Below are 22,561 nucleotides of genomic sequence, written 5' to 3' on the forward strand. Positions count from 1 at the left end.
GAAGCAGCTGACAGTCCAGTACATATCCGATACTACAGCTTGACACCAGGACTCCAATAGAACTTATAGCTGTTAAGTGCCATCAAGTTGGTTCCAACTCAGCAAACTTGTGTACATCCGAACAAAATACTGCCCAGTCCTGCATCATCCTCACAATCACTGTTACTCTTGAGCCCACTGCTGCTGCCACTGTGCTAATCCATCTCATTTGGGGGGTGGGGGGGTCTTCCTCTTTTTCACTGACCTTTCACTTTACTAAGCAATATAACTATACATTCTCATCTATTCATTTTTCGTTTAAAAAAAAACATTCTTGGTCACAAAATAAAATGTGTAAGAACTGTTTAATGGGAAACCAATTTTTTTTTGTAAATCTTCACCCAAATCACAATTATAAAAAAAGGGGGGGAACTGCTTTTAAGTATATATGTACCAAAGACCATGAAACCAAATAAGGGGAAAATGTTGAGATTGTGTACTCATACATTACACTATATTGTATACAGTAGATTATAAGTCTCAAAATAAGAAAACTATCAATGATTGGACTTTACCTTCCTGGAATCTGGTCTTGCTGGGATGTAAATATAATGCCCCAAATGATTATCAAATGGTACAGTAAATGGTCTCTTTTCAGGTATCCTGGCATCTGGCCCATCTCCACAAGTTTCCTTCACTGAAGAAGTCATGGACAGGTTAAGTTTTGTTAGTTCTTCACTCAGTTGATCCACAAGAAGTTGTTGTTCTATTATTTTTTCATTCTTTGAGGAAGACGAGAATACTTTAAATGAACCTCAGTACAAGTTTATATTATGATAAAAAAGAAACTTTACATTGACCAAAATCACAACTACTTTAACAGTACAATAAAACCTCAATTATCCAAAGGCTAATGTTTATAAATATCTGGGCTTGTTCTGATACTTATTGTTTTTTAATAGTAAGCGGCAACAACCTGAAGCTCTTTAATTGGCCGGTCTTTGTAAAAGTAGCGGCTTTCTGATTGAAATCCAAGAAGTAACATGAAACAACAAAGTTGAAAAGTGAACAAAGAATTGTAGCAGCAGAGACTGCAGCAAAGAGTGGTAAGAGGTACAATGAAGTGAAGTCTTTACTCAGTGAAAAGAAAGCTAAACACACAAAGAGATAGAAGATAGCTAACTATTAGCCCTAGCAGAAAGGAAACCTTAGAAATCAAAGGCAGAACATTTGGCTTAGCCGGAGTGTGTGAGTGTGTACATGTGTGTAAGTTGGTCTATCTTTGTATGTAACTTTGAATTAAACAACTTGAAATATACCCCCTCCAGAAAGTTCTAACAGCAATCTTTATTATACAAGTACACAATTATGTAACAAGAAATTGTCATTTATCTTGACACAGAACATACTCTACAATGTTTATGGGACAGAAGAAAAAAAGAACTCTAATATTTTGTTGTGTTGATGTTAAGCAGTATAAATATCTTATTTTTATTAAAAGTCATATATTCAGATAATTAGGATATTCAACACCAATGGCATAGAAGTATTAAATGAAAACTTTATATTGTCTGGGAAAAGGGAAAAAGTGCTCATTAATATTAGAATTTAATAAGTCAAAGGTGAATGGTATACTTTCCCGGTTAAAAACTGGTGGGGAAGGAGAAGAAGTAAAAATACAACTTCTGAGCTAATGGAGAAAAAGAATAGAAAAATAAAGAATGCCAATTGGTAGAAGGTAGAAAAGGAGAGAAAAGGAAAAGGAAATACAGAGAAGGCAAATAAATAAAAATTACAATGATGTATTTTAGTCAAAATACAGCAGTACTTTAAGTTCATATATGAACTAAATAATCTAATTAACGATTGATTGCCAGATACAATTTTACTAGCTGCCTACAAGAAACACAACTAAAATGGATTAAAAATAATACAGGATAAGAGATGCCATGTAATCATTAATCAAAAGAAAGCTGGTTTTCCCATTAGGATGGCTATGATTAGAAAAACAGAAAACATTAAGTGTTGATGATGCTATAGAGAAACTAGAACTTTAATCCATTGCTCTCAGGATTGTAAAATGGCACAGCCTCAGTAGAAAACAGTTTGGTAGTTCTTCAAAAGGTTAAACACAGAGTTACTGTCTGACCCAGCAATTCCATTTTTAGGTACATAAGTGGAGAGATGAAGTCAAAGGAAGAATACAAACAGAAATACGTACAGCAATTTATTGAAACACTTTTCACAATAGCCAAATGATATAAATAACCTAAATGCCAAAAATCACACGGTCTACGTGTTCAATGGCACTTCCAGGAGTGAGATCCTACTAACATCAAATGGGGTGATGTTGGTGCTGAGTGTGTTGCAGAGTCCACCAGCGTCTTCATAACCTTGGAAAAGGTGGAGGCTCACTTCAAGAGTCGTGTCAAATGGTAAAGATTTCTGCCTCTACTGCTGATGTTCCCATGTTTGTGATGGATGTGAACCATGTATGACAACCAAGTATGACAGCTCCCTCAAGATTGTCAGTAATGTCTCCGGCACCACTAAATGCTTGGCCCTCAGCCAAGATCATCCATGACCACTTTGGCATTGTGGAAGGACTCATGATCACAATCTGTGCCAACACTGCCACCCAGAAGACTATGGATGGATGTCCAGATGGCTGCTCAGAACATCATCCCCTCATCTACCAGTATTGCCAACACTGTGGGCAAAGTCATCCCTGAGTAGACTGGGAACCTCACTGGCCTGGCCTTCCATGACTCATACCCAATGTATCCATGATGAATGTGACTTACCTTCTAACAAAAGTTGCCAAATATGATGATATCAAGAAAGTGGTGAAGCAGGCATTAAAATAGTTCTCTAAAGGACATCCTGGGCTACATTGAAGACCAGGTTGTCTCCTGCAATTTTACAGGGACACTCACTCTTCCACCTTTAATCCTGGGGCTGGCATTGACCTCAATGACAGCTTGGTCAAGATTATTTCCTGATATGACAATGAATCTGACTACATCAACAGCGTGATGGACCTTATAGTCTCCAAGGAATATAAGTCCCCTGGACCACCAGCCCTAACAGTAGCATTAGAGGAAGAGAGAGGGCCTCAGCTGCTGGGGAGTCCCTGCCCTGACTCAATCCCCAGCACACTGAGAAGCTCCCATCCATACCACCTGGAGAATGGGAGGGCCTTAGAGAGCCCAACCTTGTGGTGTAAACCAATAAAGTACACTGTACCCTGCCAGAAAAAGAAACTTCTTTATCAGCCCCCATGATTTCCCTGTGTCCTTCGAGAAAAATCTTTAAAGATTACCCCCTTTAAATACCTAAAAGCAGTCGCCATAATCTTATGAACTGACTTCTTGGCCTTGCATTTAACTGGCCCAGAAGCAGTTCCCCTCAGATTGAGCCTTTTTTCTTTTATTTGAAGACACCCTAACAAGGTTAAGACAAGATTATTACTGCGAGAACTTGTCGGCAGCCATCTATGATCATAGAGACATGCTTAAACTCAAGCTGAAAGAACTGAAGGAAAAATTAAAGGCTCAACTTGTATGGATTCTATGGGCAAAATATTGAATGATGCAAAAAGCATCAAAAGAAGATAGAAGGAATATGAGGAGTTATTGTAGCAAACAGAAATGGTCGATGTTCAACCATTTCAAGAAATAGCATATGGTCAAGAGCCAGTGGTACTGAAGGAAGAAGTACAAAGGCTTTGGCAAAGAACAAAGCTTGGGAAATTGGTGGAATTCAACATGAAATCTTTCAACAAGCTGATCCAGCACTGGAGGTACTCATCTTTGTCAAGAAATTTGGAAGACAGTTAACTGGCCAACTGATAGGAAGAGATCAGTTTTGTGCACATTCCAAATAGAGGTGACCCAATGGAATGCACAAATCATCAAGCAATATCATTAACATCACATGCAAGTAAAATTTTGCTGAAGATAATTTAAAAACAATTGCAACAGTACACTGATAGGGAACTGCCAGAGGTTTAGGCCTGATTCAGATGAGGATGTGGAACGAGGGATAGCATTGCTGACATCAGATGGATCTTGTCTGAAAGCAGAGAATGACTGAAAGACGTTTACCTGTGCTTTGCTGACCATGCAAGAGCTTTCATCTGTGTGGATCGTGATAAGCTACGGACAACACTGTGAAGAAGGAGCATTTTGGAACACTTAATTGTGCTTATGAGAAACCTGTACATAGACCAAGAGGCTCGTACAGAACAAGGGGACACTGAATGGTTTAAAATCAGGAAAGGTGTGTGCCAGGATTGTATTCATTCATCATAATTATTCACTCTATATGCTGTGTAAATAATCTGAGAAGCTGCATTATATGAAGAAGAACGTGGCATCAGGATTGGAGGAAAACTCATTAACATCCTGCTATTTGTCAATGATACATCCTTGTTTGTTGAAAGCAAAGAGGACTTAAAATATTTGCTGATAGAGATCAAAGACCACAATCTTTGCTATGTGTTGCACCTCAATGTAAAGAAACAAGCATCCTCACCATTGGACCAATAAATGACATCATGCTAAATGGAGAAAAGATTGAAGTTGTCAAAGAGTTCACTTTGCTTGGATCCACCATCACTTCATAAAAGTGAGATAATAAAGTATTTGCCCTTTTACAACTGTCCATGTTGTGGGATTCATGACGACTTCATTTCTCATTATGGCTGAGTAATTAATTGTCTATAGACAGTTCAAACCCACCAGCCACCCAAAGAGAGAAGGATGAGGTTTTCTGCTCCCAAAAAGATTTACAGTCTCAGAAACCCTAAAGCACAGTTCTACTCTGTCCTTAGGGTCAGAAGCAGAATCAACTCAGCGGCAATGGGGTACTTCAACTAAATCTATAGCAGACTTACCTGCAATCTATTCACTTTTTGTGCTTCTTTCAAGGATATAACATGTCCTTTGTTTTCCAGTACCATCATTTGCACTTGATTCTTGAGCTCCTTCATTTCTAGTTCCTTCTGATTGAAAACTACTTCATCAGCAGCAAGAGCACACTAAGAGAGAAAGAAGGCCTGCGTGAGATGCACATTCAGAGGCTGTGAAGACTCACAAGAACCCACAAAAATAGCAGTCTGATGATAGCTTGATGTGGTGGTGTGATTATGTGCTGTGGACTCGGTTCCGACTCATAGTGACCCTGTACAGGGTTTCCAAGGCTGTAAATGTTTACAGGAGCAGAAAGTCTCATCTTTTTCCTGCGGAACAGCTGGTAGTTTTAAACTGCTGACTTTGAGGTTAGCAGCCCGACTTGTAACCACTATGCTACCAGAGCTCCTTTGATAGTATGATGGTGCCTCTTAAAATTTTTCTCATCCTTTTCATTTTGAACTATTTCCTGGTTTATTTATAAGAAAGAAACAGTTGAGAGAATGTATCACTGCTACAGTATAGAAATTAATGACCATGATTAGAGCACGATTTTCTGGATTTATATTTCTTGCAATTTAAAATTAAAACCAGTCATTTAGGTTCTAGAGTAACTTCAATGAGATTTTTGCAATTTTTCTGGAATTGCTGACATTTTAACATGGGCTTTAAAAAAAAGGAAAAGGTTCACAATTTTCCAAATCTGACCTATAGGGTATAAGAACGATGTTGTTGTGTTAGGTGTTGTCAGTTGGGTTCTGACTCATAGCCATCCCGTATAGGGTTTCAAAGGTTGTAAATCATTAGGGGAGCAGAAAGCCTCATGTGTCTCCTGCAAAGCAGTTGATGGGTTTGATCTGTTGACCTTGTTAGCAGTCCAGTGCTTATCCCACAGCTCCACCACTGCACCCAGGTATAAGAATACATTTTTAAATTTATATTTCTCTGTTAATAAACTAAGTATCAGTTCCTGCTTCCTGATTTTGTACTTTTCACTCTGAGGAGATAAGACTTTATATTTTGAAGAAGTTATTTCTTAGTTCCCAAAGAATTACGCTTGTTTTTAAGTGTACTGTTGAGTGCCTTTGAGTCAGTTCCAACTCACTGAGACCCTGTATAAGGTTTCCAAGGAGCAGCTGGTGGGCTTGAACTGCTGACCTTGTGGGTCAAGATCCAAAACTCATCCTACAGTCCACAACCAGGGGTATGAAAATAATACATTTGAAACATTTTTTAGTTATATTAAACAGAAGGAAAATTAACATTTACCAAGGTTCTGCTTCATGCCAAATACTGAATTTAAAGATCACCTCAAGAACAGATTTGATGCATTAGACACTAAAGACCAGAAGAGCTGTGAGATGACATTAGAACATCAAACATGAGGGAAAAATGAAACTGAAGTAGGCAACATGAAAGAAACTGGTATAGCACATTTACATATAAAAATATATAATGGGCATGTTATTTAGATGAAATATTATACATGCTAGAGCCCATTGGATTTTAATGTACAGATTTTAATATAACAAAAGAGTTTTATACTCCACAACGGAAGTGACCTTTAGAAACTACCACTTGTTGAGCTGTGGTGTCGTCTTGGTGTGGCTCTGCAAGGTCTGCAGTTCAAACCCACCAGCCGCTCCTCGGAAACCCTATACAGGGTCACCATGAGTTGGAACTGACTTGACGGACTTAACAACAACATATCTGTTGGAGTCCTGGTGTAGAGCTATAGGATAAGCCCTGGACCATAAGGTCAATTTGAATTACAAGGTCAATGGTTCAAATCCACCAACCTTTGCCTTCCCTCTTAAACCCTATAAACAGTGGCTAGGAGTCAGAACCAACTCAATGGCACTTAACAACATACCTGTTGTTGGAGTCCCGGTGTGGCACTATAGGATAAGCACTAGACTGCCTACTACAATGTTGTTGGTTCAAACCCACCAACTACTCCTTAAGAAATCCTATGCAGGATCACTATGAGTCAGAAGACCCCCAAGGAGATGGACTGGCACAGTGGCAGCGGCAGTGGGCTCAAGATTGGTGCTTGACCGAGCAGTGTTTCATTCTGTTGTGCATAAGGTCCCTATAAATAGGCACCTAACAACAACAACTAACATGAATAGGAACAGGCTCAATGGCACTTAACAACAATCACAACAATAATACCATTTGTGAATGGGTTGTCTTTGTCATGTTAATAAGATGGTATTAGTGTACAGTATATCTTCAATCAATTTCTTCTGAGTTACAAAAGAGCAGATTGAACAAACCACCAATCAAGCTAGCAGAGATGGGGGAAGACAGATGCCATATCATGCAAAGATCACCAAGAAACCAAGGAACAAGAGCCAATGAAAAGAGACCAGGACCATTCCCCAGACAACGAAAGCCTTCCCATAAAGCCAGAGCCCTGAACTCTGACTTCTAGCCTCTCAGAATGTACATGTGACAATGTTCCGCTGCTATTCATAAGGTTTTTCAGTAGCTAACCCTTCAGAAGTGGTCTGCCTCTCCTTCTTCCTAGTCTGTCTTAGTCTGGAAGCTCCACTGAAACCTGTCCACCATGCATGACCCTGCTGGTATTTAAACACCATTGGCATAATTTCCAGAATCACAGCAACACACAGTCTACCACAGTATGACAAACTGACAAACAAGTGGTGGAAACAATAAAATAAATTTAGAAAACAAATTTTCTTATTAAAGCCACCCACTTACAGTATTTCTTTTATAGTAGCACTAGATCACTAACACACCCAGGGACACATAAGCTTCACTCAATAAATGCTTTTTGAATGAAAGGTGGGAAAACAGAATTCTGAAATACACACACAAATATATGCAGGAACATACCTCTTTTTCTTAAATATAACATATGAAATGATCTGTTCAAAATAACTATATTCTAAACAAAGGATGGATTTTTATTTTCCCTTTTAAGAATCACTGACACACAAAACCAACAAAGAACCCCACTACCAATTCCAACTTACAGTGTCTCTACAGGACAGAGATGAACTGCTCCAAAGGGTTTCTGAGACTGTAAATCTTTACAGCAGCAGACGGTTTCATCTTTCTCCCACAGAGTGGATGGTGGGCTTGAACCGCTGATCAACCGATTAGCAGTTCAATGCTTAACCCAATGCATTACCAGGTCTCCTTTCATTGATCCACACAGGAAGAAAAATTAAGAGTGTAACTTCATTTTGTTTCTGAAACTTTGTTTCTTTCCATCCTTCAAAGAGCCACTAGTTCACAACATTCACTTTAATAAACATATTTTACTAAAGCAGAAAGAAGGAAGTGCCAAAAAAAATATGACTTGTGAAGAGACAACAATAAGGAAGGAGAGGGTAGAAAGAGAATGAGGGAAAGGCAAATGAGGACATTTCAACATATGCAATCCCTTTGGTAAAACTTGTACAATTTCAAATTGACTCTCAGCATTTACTTGCCCAAATAAGTCAATTCTTAAACAAGTTACTTATAAAAGTGACTCTAAGTACCTGGCATTTCTTAAGCTCTCTCTTCAGCTGGAGAACCGTAACATGCTGTGGTCCTTCTTCCATGTTTCCAATGCTTCGATGTCTGAATGAGCTAGGTGCTGACTTCCTCACCTCCTGGGTCATGTTAAGCCACTCCTGAAGTTTGTGCTGCTGCTTTTGGTTTAGCCTGACACCATCTTTTAAGTCCAGCAGGAAAGTAAAGGCTTCTTCTATACAATTTTGGTAACCCAGACATTCTCCTTGTAACTGGGCTACTAGCTCCTCAAGAGAATGGATCCTATTTTTATCAGGAGTCCCCTCTGAATGGGTCTGGCTAGTCTGGCTGATACTGGTCTGCTGACTTTGCAAAGCTTCTCGAAGCAACTTAATTTCAAATTCCATTTCATCCATACGGTCTGACTCAGGGCTGAAGTTTACAATGGGCTTATTTCTAATGTTCCGGGCTCTGTTGGCATATTTGAGAGAATTTAAGGATTCATCAAAATCAGAGGAAGATGGGCTAACACAAGTGATCATGACAGTCTTGGCGCTGCCTCCCAGGGAGTCTTTCAGAAGCCGGGTAATTTTAGCATCCCTGTAGGGAATATGCGAGCTCTTCCTTCGTGGGTCCCCAAGAGCGCTTATGACATTCCCTAAAGCCAGCAGTCCACTGTTGATCTGAATGGATTCTTTAAACCGCTCACCTGTATTGCCTGTTTTTGTTACTCTTTCAGAGCCAGCCAAATCCACAAAGTGGAACTTTGAAACAATATGCCGAGGGGATTTCCAAGATGCATCTTCAGCTGCCTCAGTATTTTTCTCCACTTGGCAAAGGCTGATGGTGAAGATAGCATGTGACCTACTGGAGTGCTCATTCATTTGGGTGGTCCCTGTATGTCTGGCTGCGTTCCCCAACTCCAGGAGACTCATCACTTCGTCTGCACTCTCCACCTGGCATTCTTTAGCCCCGGCAATCACTTAAAATAGCAAGAGCAAATGTTTAGACCAAGTTTTGATCAAAATCCAGTACATTAAAGTTAACCACACAACAATTATGATTTGCTAAGCTGTCCAACCAACAAAGGCCCTTAAAGAAATCCATAGTCATTAAGTAATTTTAGGTAATCTCTCAAAGAAACCATTTTGATGCATATGTTCTAAACTGCATCATTTTTAAAGCAATCCTGTTTCTTGGAATCACACATCACACTCAGCTCTTATAAATATATCTGACAAAAGAAAAACTCTTTATTGCAGCATTTTGATTTGTAGAGTCACTATCTATCAAAGCTCTGCATTAAAAGAAATTAGTTTCTTTTGCATTCCATTAATACATAAGGCCACCCTTAGCTTTAAGATTTGCTGGTACTGTGGATCCTAATCACTGAGAAGTAAATCCAGGAGAAATAAAAATGGTTATTCATTTTTACGGCATGTGTGCCCTACATAACATCAGAGTGCAAGGTAGATATCATATGGCAATTCAAAAAAAGAGAAAAAAAACTTTCTATTTCAACTGAAGAGTAAGAGCCAAAAATAACTCCATGCATTTTTTAATTTATATCCAATGATATTGCAAAAAGGAGCACATGGGTAATGAAAAACTTTTGGAAATAGTGAAAATGGTTGTACATGATGAACATAATGTTCCTGAGTTATGCATGTAAAAAAGATTAAAGTAGCAAAGGTTTATATATATATATATATAATATACAAATTTTTGTTGTTGTTAAGTGCTGTCAAGTTGGTTCCAACCCATAACGACCCCGTATAGGGTTTCCAAGGAACAACTGGTGAGCTTGAACCACCAACCTTGCAGTTCAAACCAACTTTGCAGTCCAGCACATTAACCCACAGCGCCACACCAGGACTCTTATATATACAAAATTAATGGTTAAAACGGCAAGTTTTTGTTATTATATATTTTATATTTTTGTTATTATATGTTTTACCACAAAAGAATTGAGAAGTAGTTAGCAGAGCTGGGATTTGAACCAGAGCAACAGTGCTCCAGAGTATATGCACTAATCGCAGCATCACATTTTGTCTTTAATCAGACCCTGGCATGTCACTGCTTCTCTGGGGAAAAAGAAATCACTTTATACCATTTTCCACCATGCCACCATTTTAAAAAAACCTATTTCATTTAAAGCTGTATGAACAGACAGTGCTAAAAATATCAGGGATTATAGAACATGACAATGTAACTGTGAATCATAGTAAAATTTTATTAAATGTTTCTGATGTTACGCTGAACAGTACGCTTCTCAAACTTAGGTGCAAATCACCTGGGCACTCCATAAAAAAAGACATACCAATGCTCAGGGCCTATCTCAGACTAATTAAAGCAAAATCTCAGAGCAGTGCAGCCCAGAAATCAAAGGTTTACAAAGATATTCCCAGGTGATTCTAATTATGCTGGTGCCAACACCACTTTTCACAGCAGCGCTAAATAATATGTCAAATAAGTACATGTTCATTGTGAGCTGTGTAAGACATGGCAATTTGTCTTAAGACAATCGGTTAGACCTTTCTAAAATTTTGGGGGAATTGATTATCAACTATGGAATATTTTGTCATCAAGATTATCAGGAGTGGTAGTGTATGCTTCTACATTGTTTGACTGATTTACAATGAATGCATGTTATTTTTGTAAAAAGATGAAAATATTCAATAATTCTGTTCCATAGGATACAGAAGCTGAAAACATTCATGTAAATTCTATCCAAGGAAATATAAACTGTACTGAGTTATCTAATAAGATCATAAACTACCTTATTATATGCTCTTTCTAAAACACAACAAAACAAATCTCAATTTCTTCAAACAGCTGGAAATACAAGGGCCACCAGCATACAAAATTCACTGCATTTTGCAGGGTGCTACTTAAATGGTAATACCCTCTTTCTTTTTCATTGTGTGCCTTCGAATCCAACTTGGTAATCCTGTATGACCGAGTAGAACATCCCATAGGATTTCCTAGGAGCCCTGGTGTGGCGCTGTGGGCTAATGTGCTGGACTGTAAAGTTGGTTTGAGCCACAAGGTCGGTGGTTCAAGGTCACCAACTGCTTCTTGGAAACCCTATACAGGGTTGCTATGGGTCCTAACCAACTTAACAGCACTTAACAACAATACAAATTTTTATAAGGAGTTCTGGTGTGGCACTGTGGGTTAATGTGCTGGACTACAAAGTCAGTTTAAATGGCAAGGTCGGCGGTTTAAGTTCACCAGTAGCTCCTGTAAAACCCTATACAGGGTCGCTATGAGTTGAAACTGATTCGACGGCACTTAACATTTCTAGAGGAGTCCCTAGTGTGGCGCTGCAGGATAATGCGCCTGACCAAAAGGTTGGTTTGAACCGCAAGGTCGGTGGTTCAAACTTACCGTCGCTCCTCAGAAACCTTATTCAGGGTAGCTATAAGTCAGAACCAACTTGATGGCACTTACAACAACAATCTTTACAAAATCAAATTGCCAGGTCTTTTCTTCTATGGAGTCGCTGATGGGTTCAAACCTTTCAGTTAACAACTTGAGTGCTTAACCACTGTGCTACCAGGGCTCCTTTCCTTACTGGTAGGAAATTCCCCTTAGGATGTGACTCCTCTGAGCTGGGTCCTATAGTTACAGGAACTATTAAATGTGTTCTCTGAAAGAAGAAGACAGTCATTGAAATATTAATGTGATAGGGAAAACCTGGAAACAACCTAAATGTCCAGCAATCATTATTAAATTAAATGTCCAAAATTTAAATTATTGTGACATTCATATGACAAATTACCATATGACCATTAAGTCATAATTTTTTTAAATGTTTAATGACATGAAATATAATATGAAGTGATTTTTTAAAAAAGGATGCACACTGTATACAGGGTTACAAGTATATTTTTTAAAACATACTGTCAACACTAAATGTATATAGAAGAAAATATGGAAGGAAAAAAGAGAAGTTGCTATTTCTAGGTTCTGAGATTAAAGGTGATCTTCAACTTGTTTCCTTATACTTTTCTGTTTTCCAAATATCCTATATATGAATATATTGTTGTTAAGTGCTATGGAGTCGGTTCTGAATCTTGGCAACCCTGTCAATCAGGGGTGGGGAACGTCCAGCGGGCAAGCCATATAAGGCCCTCAAAATCCTTTGGTCTGGCCCTGCAGTCCCAGTCATCCTATTTTGTTGTTTTTGGTAAATGCCATCGAGTCAGTTCCGACTCATAGAGACCCTGTATAAGGTTTCCAAGGAGCAGCTGGTGAGTTTGAACTACCAACCTTGCAAATCAAACTGATCTTGAGGTCCAGTACATTATCCCACAGCGCCACACCATGACTCAGACCATCACATTTGTTGTTGTTAAGTCGGTTCCAACTCATAGTGACCTTGTATAGGGTTTCTGAGGAGCAACTATTGAGTTAATTAAATGTTTGGCCAAACATAGCAAGCTAATTTTTAAATTGATAACTGTGTATGACCCATGAATGGTGTTATAAAATTTGGCAGAAAAAAGTTCTCCACCCCTGCTGTAAGATAAGGGTTTCCAAGGAGCAGCTAGTGGATTTAAACTGCTGACCTCACATTTAGCAGTCCAGTGCTTATCCTATAGCACCACACCAGGACTCCTTATGGTGAATATATTACCTTTTAAGTAAAAAATGCAGAAAGTTGTTATTTTTAAAAATATTTGCACTTTGACCCACCCATTCCAATTTTTTCCCATTTCTAAACAAATGGGCATTCATTAATGAGATCAACAGGGTGCTTGAGAGACACAATGAAGAACAGATAAATGAAGAAGCAGAAACATAAATTCTAATAAAGTGTGGTGGTGGTGATGGTTATGTGCCATGGAGTCAATTCCGACTCATAGTGCCCCTGTATAACAGGGTTTCTGAAGCTGTAAATCTTTACGGGAGCAGAAAGCCTCATCTTACTCCTGTGAAACTGCTGGTAGTTTCAAACTGCTGACTTTGAGGTTAGCAGCCCGACTCATGACCACAATGCTATCAGCACTCCTTTAATAAAGAGAAGAAAAAACAGCTGTTCTAGGACAAAAATCAAAGACAAAGAAAGGAGAGTTTGGAACCAATTTGAATGAACGACAATGGGAGAAGTTTCCCTAAGACCAGGACAAAGCAGGGAAAAAAGACAAAAAGTAAAAATAAATTCAGTGTATTTCATAGTCATACCTAAGGCTGGTCTTAAGGAAAGTAATTATAGGACATAAATCATTTGAATTTACAAATAAATAGCTTCACCTTACTAACCAGTCTGAATTTCTACATTTTAACTGGATAATTTAACTTATATTGGTAATCAATAAGCTATTCAATTTAAAGGTAAAAAAAAAAAAAATCAGTCTGCTTCTTTGTCTATTTTTAAGTACACATTTGGAAACGGAATTAAATTACATCCACAATTCAATTAATAAAGGCTAGAAACTAAATAAGCTACTTTACCTGTGTTTCCTTTTTCATCTTCTCGGATATGAAGATCCTTCATGGATGGCTCCAATTCTAGAAGATCTCTTAGTTCTTCCTTGTATACTTCTATATAAGACACTTTTATATTAAAGTCAATGTTAGGATTTTCAGAGATGTTTTGAAATATTTCTTGTATAGCACGAGGAATGATACCTTTTTGACCCTCTACAACTGAAGCTGAAAAAGATTTTAGAAAAAGAAAGCACATCTGAAGCTTAAAGAATATGGAAATCTGCAACCCAACATTTACAATTAATTAAGTTAATAAATTAATTTTTTTACAATTACATATCTTAATATTTTGAAGCAAAATTACAAAAATGTTAATGTATATGGCCTTACTCAAAATTCATTCATGCATTCATTCAACTTAACATATTTATTTAGTACCTATCATGTTCCAGGCACTATTCTAGGTACCTCAAGCCATCCATCAGTGAACAAAAATGCAAGGAAAAATCCCTGCCCTACAGGATTCTGCTGAAGATAGACAAGAAACAAAAATGCATGACTGCTAAGTGAATGATAACCACCAGAACTAGTTGCCATTAAGTTGATTCTGAGTCATGTATCAGAGTAGAACTGTGCTCCTTTATTCCAAAGCACCTCAGGGACTACTAAGTGAATGATATGGTATATTAAAAAGTGGTGTGTGCCTGGAGGGATAAAAAGTGCAGGGTAAAGGGATTGGAAGTATGACTGTTACAATGAGTCTCACTGAGAAGCCGACACTTGAACATTCAATATAGATGATGCAGTAAGTCATGCTGGGTATCTGAAGAAAGAGAGTCCAGAGAGAAAAAAGAACCAGTGCAAAGAGTCTAAATTGGTGTGTTCCATACACAAGGAGTCCAGTGTAGCTGGAACAGAGTGAGAAAGAGGAGAATGGTAGGAGGTGGCGTCAAAGAATGACAGAAGCCAGATCCTACAGAATCTTATAAACCACTGCAGGTTTTGGCTTTTATTCTGTATGAAATGAGAGTCATCGAAAGGCTTTGAGAATTCACCTGGATTTTAAAAAGACCACTCTAACTGCTGTGTAAGTCACTCAGCGGTCAAGAGGATGAGAAGGAAAGACAAGATGGTGACTCACACCAGGATGGTAGTAGAACAATGAAGAAATGTGACCAGGTTCTAGATTTAATTTGAAGGTACAGCAATGAAGATTTCCTGACAGATTGGATGTGTGATGTGAGAGAAGGAAACTAGTCAAGGATGACTCTAGAGTTTTGTCCTGAGCCATTGGAAGGGCAATGTTGCCATCAACTAATCTGAGAAGAGTTGGTGTTGAATTGGTTTGAGGAGGGAACCGATTTTCATCCATAAAGTATGAGTTGTCTATTAGGCAGGGTTTCATACCAGTTCGAAACACTTCAGTTATGGTCGATGAAAACAAGGGCAGTGCATGAGCTGCACAGCAATCAAATCTCTTGTGCTTTGGATTTTGAACTGAGTAGCAAACAGGTTGACCATGCCACTGTGGAGAGCTCTCCTTCTCCCATTCTTTCTTTAAAAAAAAAAAAAAAACTTTTTAAAATTACTGTATCAAGACTATAAAAATTTAAAATGCAATCACCATTTGCCTCAGACAAATGAGGGCAAATCAAAAAGTACTGCAAATCGAAACCACAATATCACCTCATACCCACAAGGGTGGTTGGTTTTAAAAACGAAAAATAACAGGTGTTGGTGAGAATATGGAGATATAGAAATCTTTCATCTGCCCCTGTTACACAAAAAACAAAACCAAACCCAAACAGATTCTGACTCTCAGTGATCTAATATAGAGTCAAACTGTTCCATAGGGTTTTCAAAACTATGGGTGTAGGCAGCCTTATCTTTCTCCCCAGAGCAGCTGGTGGGTTTGAGCCACTGACCTTGTGGTTAACAGCCCAACATTTATCCCACTACCCTACCTGGGCTCTTCCATTGCTGGTAGGAATGTAAAATCGTGCAACTACTGTGGAAAACAATTTGGCGGTTCCTCAAAAAGTTAAGAGAATTACTATGTGATCCAGCAATTTCACTCTGATGTATACAAAGGTAAGTCAAAAAGTATTGCTACTGGGGTTCTAGTTCATACATGCACAGATTTACCCCAAACCAAACATGTTTAAACATTTCTCTGTGATCAGTGGGTGACTGTAGACAAGTTCTCTCAATAATACATTTGTCTTAGTCTCATCAGGGTGCCAGGATAAAAGAGTCCAATCCTAATAGTGCCTTCTGAGGGGATCTGTTGAGCCAATTAAATCCAAGGCAGAGAGGTCAGCTCAGAAGGTTATAGTGACTGTTTTGAGGGAACACCTTGGTAGATTTTCTCAAAAGACACAGGATGATAATGAAGATTTATTAGGAAGAAGTTATAAGAATATTGAAAACTGCACTTATAAAAAGATTAGAAAATTTGCACTGAGGAATTTTTTCCATCACAACAATGCACCTGCTCATTCTTCAAAGGCAGGGATCTCAAGGGCTGTCCTATGAGAAATTCATTGAGAAACCTTACCCCATCCCCTTTGTTGTTGTTAAGTGCCACTGAGGTGGTTCCAACTTACAATGACCCTGTATAGGGTTTCCAAGATGGTAAATCTTTGCAGGAACAGAAAGCCTCACCTTTTACCCCATCCACCCTACAGTCCTGGTATTACCCCTTCAGATTTCTTTTAGTTCCCAAAATTCAACAAGCATTGAAAATGAACACATTTTTAATCTCTCAAGGATGCCAAAATTGCCATTTTGATGGAGTGCAAAATGAAGAGCACAGAATTATCTGAGGAAAGATTAAAAAGAGAAATGTCACCATCAGAAGTTTATAGACCTAGATGGAGACTATGTCAAGAAACAATGGCTTCACATTTTTATATTTCTGTTCAATAAAGATGCCTGTGATTTTGTAGCAAAACTTTTTGATTTACTGTTGTGTATCAAAAATAATTAAAAGCAGGAATGCAAACAAACACCAATGTTCATTGTAGCACAACAGCCAAAAGGGGGAAACAACCTAAATGTTCATTAATAGATGAATGGATAAACAAACTATACAATATACATACAATGAAATATTAGTCATAAAGAGAATACATACTAATACGTACTACAATCTGGCTGAACCTTGAAAACATACTCAATGAAGTATGTCAAGTATGTTCATACAATCAAATATTATATGAACTCATAAGAAATACCTAAAACAGGCAAATGCATAGACACCAAAGTTTATTGCTAGTAACCAGCAGCAATAGGAGGGAGAAAAAAAGAGCTATTGGTTAAGGGGCACTGAGTTTCTGCTAAAGGCAATGGGAATTTTGGGGAATGGATAGTGATGGTGATTGCACAACATGATAAATGTAATTTATGTCAATGAATTGTCCATGCAAAAACTGTTGAATTGGTAGATGTTTCACTATATATTTTAACTACACAAACAAATTAAGTTTCAAAAAAAGACAAAACAAAAAATCCTTGCTCTGAGATGGATGGTGCAGGTAACTTGAAGGTGGTGTTGGTGGTTGTGAGGTTATGCCCACTTAGTCCAGTTCATGCACAACAAAAACATTGCCCAGCCCTGTGCCATCCTCACAATTATTATGTTTCAGCCCACTGTTGCTGCCACTGTGTCGATCCATCTCATTGTGAGTCTTCCTCTTTTTCAAGGACTCTCCACTTTTACCAAGCATGAAAGTCCTTTTCCAAGGACTGGTTTTTCCTGACCCGTCCAAAGTACCAGAGATGAAATCTCACCATCCTTGCTTCTAAAGAGCATTATGGCTGTACATCTTCCAAAACAGATTTGTTTGTTCTTCTGGCAGTTCATGGTACTTTCAATATGCTTCACCAACAAAGCAATTCAAATGTACTGATTTTTCAGTGGTCTTTCTTATTTATTGCCCAACTTTCACATGTATTGTGCAATTGAAAATGTGCTTGAGTCAGGCACACGTTGGTCCTCAAACTGATATCTTTGCTCCCTTAAACACAAGAGGTCTTGTGCAGCAGATTTGCCTAATGCAACATGTCATTTGATTTCTTGACTGCTGCTTCCATGAGTGTTGACTGTGGATCCAAGCAAAATGAAGTGTTTGTCAACTTCAATCGTTTCTCCATTTTTCATGATGTTATCCACTGGTTTCGTTGTGAGGATTTTTTGTTTTCTTTACACTGAAGTGCAATCTATACTGAAGGCTGTGGTCTTTGACCTTCATCAGCAAGTATTTTAAGTCCTCTTCATTCTCAGCAATTAAAGTTGTGTCATCTGATCATCGCAGGTTGTTAATGAGTCTTCCTTTAATCTTGATGCCACATTCTTCATATAACCCAGCTTCTTAAATTATTTTCTCAGGATATTGATTGAATAACCTAATGAATAAGTTGGCTGAACGAATACAACAACCCTGGCTCACACCTTTCCTGATTTTAAACCCATTCAGTATCACCTTGTTCAGTTCCAAAAACTACCTCTTGGTGTATGTATAAGTTCCTCATAAGGACAATTAAGTGCTCTAGAATACCCAATTCTTCTAAATGTTGTCCACAGTTTGTCATGATCCACACAGTCAAAAACCTTTGTCTAGTCAATTAACACACAAGTAAATATCTATCTTCCTGGGGTTCCCTTCTTTCAACCAATGTCCATCTGACATCAGCAAAGATAGTCTTCGTTTCATGTCCTCTTCTGAATCCAGCTCGACTTTCTGGCAGTTCCCTGTTGGTGTACTGTTGCACCCGTTTTTTAATTATCTTCAGCAAAATTTTACTTGCATTTAACATTAATGATATTGTTTAATGATATGCACATTTTGTTGTGGAATCTCTCTCTTTGAAATGGATCTCTTCCAATCAGTTGTTCAGGTAGCTGTCTTCCAAATTTTTGGCATAGATACGTGAGAACCTCCAGTGTTGTCATCAGTTTGCTGAAAGATTTCAATTTGTACTCTGTCAGTTCCTGATTTCAATCCTTCAGAATTGCAATTCGAGGCTTGATTTTGTTCTTCAATTCTCTTAGCTTGAGAATGCTGAGCATGTTCCTTTTTGGTTTTCTAACTCCAGGTCTTTGCACATTTCATTATAATACTTTACTTTTCTTCAGCTGCCCTTTGAAATTTTCTGTTCAGTTCTTTTACTTCCTCAATTCTTCCCATCGTTTTAACGTCTCTATGTTCAAAAGCAAGTTTCAGAGTGTCTTCTGACATCCACTTTGGTCTTTTCTTTCTTTCCTGTCTTCATGTATGATGGTCTTGATGTCATGCCAGGACTCCTGTGGTCTTTGGTCATTAAACTTGTTCTTGAGATGGTCTTTAAAATTCAGGTGGGACACAACACTCAAGGTTATATTTTAGCTCTCGTGAACTTGTTAGAATTTTCTTCAGCTTCAAGTGAACTTGGACATGAATAAATGTTGGTAAGCCCCTGGCCTTGTTTTGGCTGGTGATATTGAGCTTCTTTATTGTCTCTTCCCACAGATGTGAGGAGTCCTGGTGTGGCGCTGCAGGTTAATATGCTGGACTGAATTTCAATTTGAACTGAAAGGTTGGTGGTTCAAGCTCACCAGCCGCTCCTCAAAAACCCTATACAGGGTCACTATGAGTCGGAACCAACTTGATGGTGCTTAACAACAAAAACAACAACATTGTCTCTTCTCAAAAATTTAGTCAATTTATTCCATCTGGAGAAGTCCATGTGTATGGTGGTGGTGATGTGTCATGGAGTCGGTTCTGACCCTGTACAGAGTTTCCAAGGCTGTAAATCTTTACAGGAACAGAAAACCTTTCTCCCATGGAACAGCTGGTAGTTTTGAACTGCTGACCTTGAGGTTCACAGCCCAATTAGTAACCACTATGCTACCACGTGTATAGTCTCCATTTATATGTTATTGGAAAAAGGTATTTGCAATGAATTACATTGCAACCAATTGCATTGTTCTTGCAAAATTCTACTATGGGATCTCCAGCATCATTTCTGTCACTAAGGTCATATTTGTCAACTACCAATCCTTCCTCTTTGTTGCCAGCTTTTGCTTTCCAAACAACAGTAACTATCAATGCATCTTGATTATATGTTTGATTGATTATAGACTGAAGAAATTGATAAATTTCTTCAATTTCATCATCTTTGGCTTAAGTGATTAGTGCGTAAATTTGAGTAAAAGTGGTACTGACGGGTCTTCCTTGGAGTCATATGGATATTATCCTATCACAGCATTGTACTTCAATATAGATTTTGAAATGCTCTTTTTTGATACTGAATGCAACACTATTCGTCTGTCATTCCCAGCATAGTAAACAATATGACTGATTCAAAATGGCCAACAACCTGTCCATTTTAACTCACTAATGCCTAGGAGAATTGATCTTTTATGTATCCCATTTTTTATGATTTCCAATTTTCCTAGATTTAAACTTTGTAAATTCCACATTCTGATCATTAAAGGCTATTTGCAGCTGTTTCTTCTCATTTGAGTTGTGCTCATCAGCAAACAAAGGCCCCAAATGCTTTGCTCCATCCATCCATGACATTAGGTCAACTTTACTTTGAGGCATCAGCTCTTTCCCAGTCTTATTTTGAGTATCTTCCATCCTGAGGGGCTCATCTTCTAGCACTCTATGAGAAAATGTTCCACTCCTCCTCATGAGGTTTTCAGTGGCTAACCATTCAGAAGTAGTCCACTTCTCCCTCTTCCTAGTCTGTAAGTTCTGCCGATATCTTTTCACTATGGGTGGTATTTAAAACACTGGTGGCATTGCTTCCAGAACCACAACAACACACAAGCACCACAGTACCACAAACTGATAGATGGAAAAGAAGAAAAAAGGTACAGGGAAATAAGCCAAGTTCCTATGGTGACTGTGTGTCAAAGAGAGGTATAGAAATGCCACAACTCTGCAATGAAGGAGAGAATAGCTCTCCACTTCTTTTCTCCATCACCACCTAAGCCATCTACAACCCAGAATAAAGAATAGCACAAAAACATCATGAATATTTCTTTGTCCCCATCTTGTGTCAAGAAAGGAGCTGAAGCAGCTTTTTAAAACGGCTTATGAAATAAAAATTTAAATAAGTTGAGAAAAAAGTAGCTAGAGGAATAAAATTGGGAGCGAAAATTAAATAAATTTCTATAGGTCAATTCAGAAATCTGTCCATTGTTTTTAGTGCTGTTCCAAGAAAAATACATTCCAAGCAACAAAAAGTTAGAGAATAAACCTTAAAAAATAGCTTGTCCAAGTTTAAGGATACCAATAATTAGACTGATGGCAACAAAAGTCAATTCTTGTAATTTTCTGCCTCTTAACTTAAAGGGTCTTTCACCTAGTTAAAATGTAGTATCGCCATCTTGTGGCTCGTAAAGGAAGTTGTAGGCTTTTTCCAATACTAAGAGAGAAAGGAAGGGTTTCTTTCTGAGACCATCCGGTCCCGTTGTAAGGCGCTCTGATAGCTTAGTGGTTACTAATCGCGCTGCTAACCTCAAGGTTGCAAATCTATTCTTGAGATGACCTTTAAATTCAGGTGGGATATTCTCAAAGTTAAACTTGGCTCTCATGGACTTATTTTAATTTTCTTTTAGCTTCAACTTCAACTTGGGTATGAGCAACTGACAGTCTTTTCCTCAGTTGGACAATGGTCTAGTTCTGACTGATGATACAGAGTTTCTTATTGTGTCTTTCCACAGATATGTTGTTGTTGTTGTTAAGTGCTGTTGAGTCAGTTCTGATCCAGAGTGACCCTATGTAGGGTTTCCAGAAGCAGCTGGTGTATTTGAACCACCAATCTTGTGGTTAGCAGTCCAATGCTAATCTATAGCATTCAACAGGACCCCAGGAATGTAGACAGATACTGGCAAATTATTTTTTAAAAGACTGTATCAATTTATAATCTTACCAGGATGATAGGAAACACATTTGCTCATATCCTTGCCAATACTAGATATTATAAATTCATCTTTAAAAAATAATCTGGTGAGTAAAAAATTGTACTTTGGGCTTACAAGCTTTCAAGAGGGAACCTAGATCCAGAGGGCCTGGAGGAAGGTAGAATCTCCAGTGAGTAGTATTCAATCTGGCTAGGCGGGGCTGATGCAATGAAATGCAGACGGCTCTCTTGTGATACAATAGTGAATAATTGTTATCAGGACTGACTGTGAGGGTTGGAAATGTAAAGGTAGACGTTTTATAGCAAGGAGGGGAGTGATTAACTTTTCAGTCTAGGAGTGGAGGTCCCTAGGACCATCAAGGGAGAAGAGCAGAGAGCGGAACCCTACCCAGAGAAGCAGTGATGCCTGAAATGGAGTCAGAGATGATGACGTGGAGTGATGGAACAGCTGGAGACTTTAGATCCAGAGAGGGAGAGGGGTACGGGGAAGGATTGCATGGAGGGGATTGTAACCATGGCAATGAGACGATATACGATAGAATGAATGTAAAACTAATGTTCTCCCATGTACACTATCACATAATTCACAATAAAACATTTAAGAAAAAAAATTGTACTTTGTTGTTTTAAGTTACAGTGTGTTTGGTGTATTCCTGAAATTAGCGAGTGTCTTCAATTTCCCAGATTGTATCTGTAGGGTACCATAATGAATTAATAATATCCAGTAATGGCAAGGATATGAGCAAATGTGTTTCCTATCATCTTAGTAAGAATATAAATTGATACAATCTTTTTTAGAATAATTTGTCAGTATCTGATGTAATGCTGTA

At 38.2% G+C, this 22,561-nt stretch overlaps 1 protein-coding gene across 3 annotated transcripts in view; it reads right to left on the reverse strand.

The window, feature by feature from the left end:
- KIF27 (kinesin family member 27) overlaps positions 1–22,561 on the reverse strand; it is a 115,795-nt gene that overhangs the window by 87,774 nt on the left and 5,460 nt on the right. For all 3 annotated transcript variants that reach the window (XM_006834957.1, XM_006834958.1, XM_006834956.1), the window contains exons 2-5: positions 13,842–14,042; positions 8,408–9,363; positions 4,877–5,020; positions 555–761 (exon numbers count right to left, since the gene is read on the reverse strand). In XM_006834957.1, the coding sequence (XP_006835020.1) occupies positions 555–761; positions 4,877–5,020; positions 8,408–9,363; positions 13,842–14,042 (1,508 nt within the window). The remainder of the gene's footprint in view (positions 1–554; positions 762–4,876; positions 5,021–8,407; positions 9,364–13,841; positions 14,043–22,561) is intronic.

The sequence above is a fragment of the Chrysochloris asiatica genome, unplaced genomic scaffold, assembly GCF_000296735.1.
Source record: "Chrysochloris asiatica unplaced genomic scaffold, ChrAsi1.0 scaffold00014, whole genome shotgun sequence".
Taxonomy (NCBI): domain Eukaryota; kingdom Metazoa; phylum Chordata; class Mammalia; order Afrosoricida; family Chrysochloridae; genus Chrysochloris; species Chrysochloris asiatica.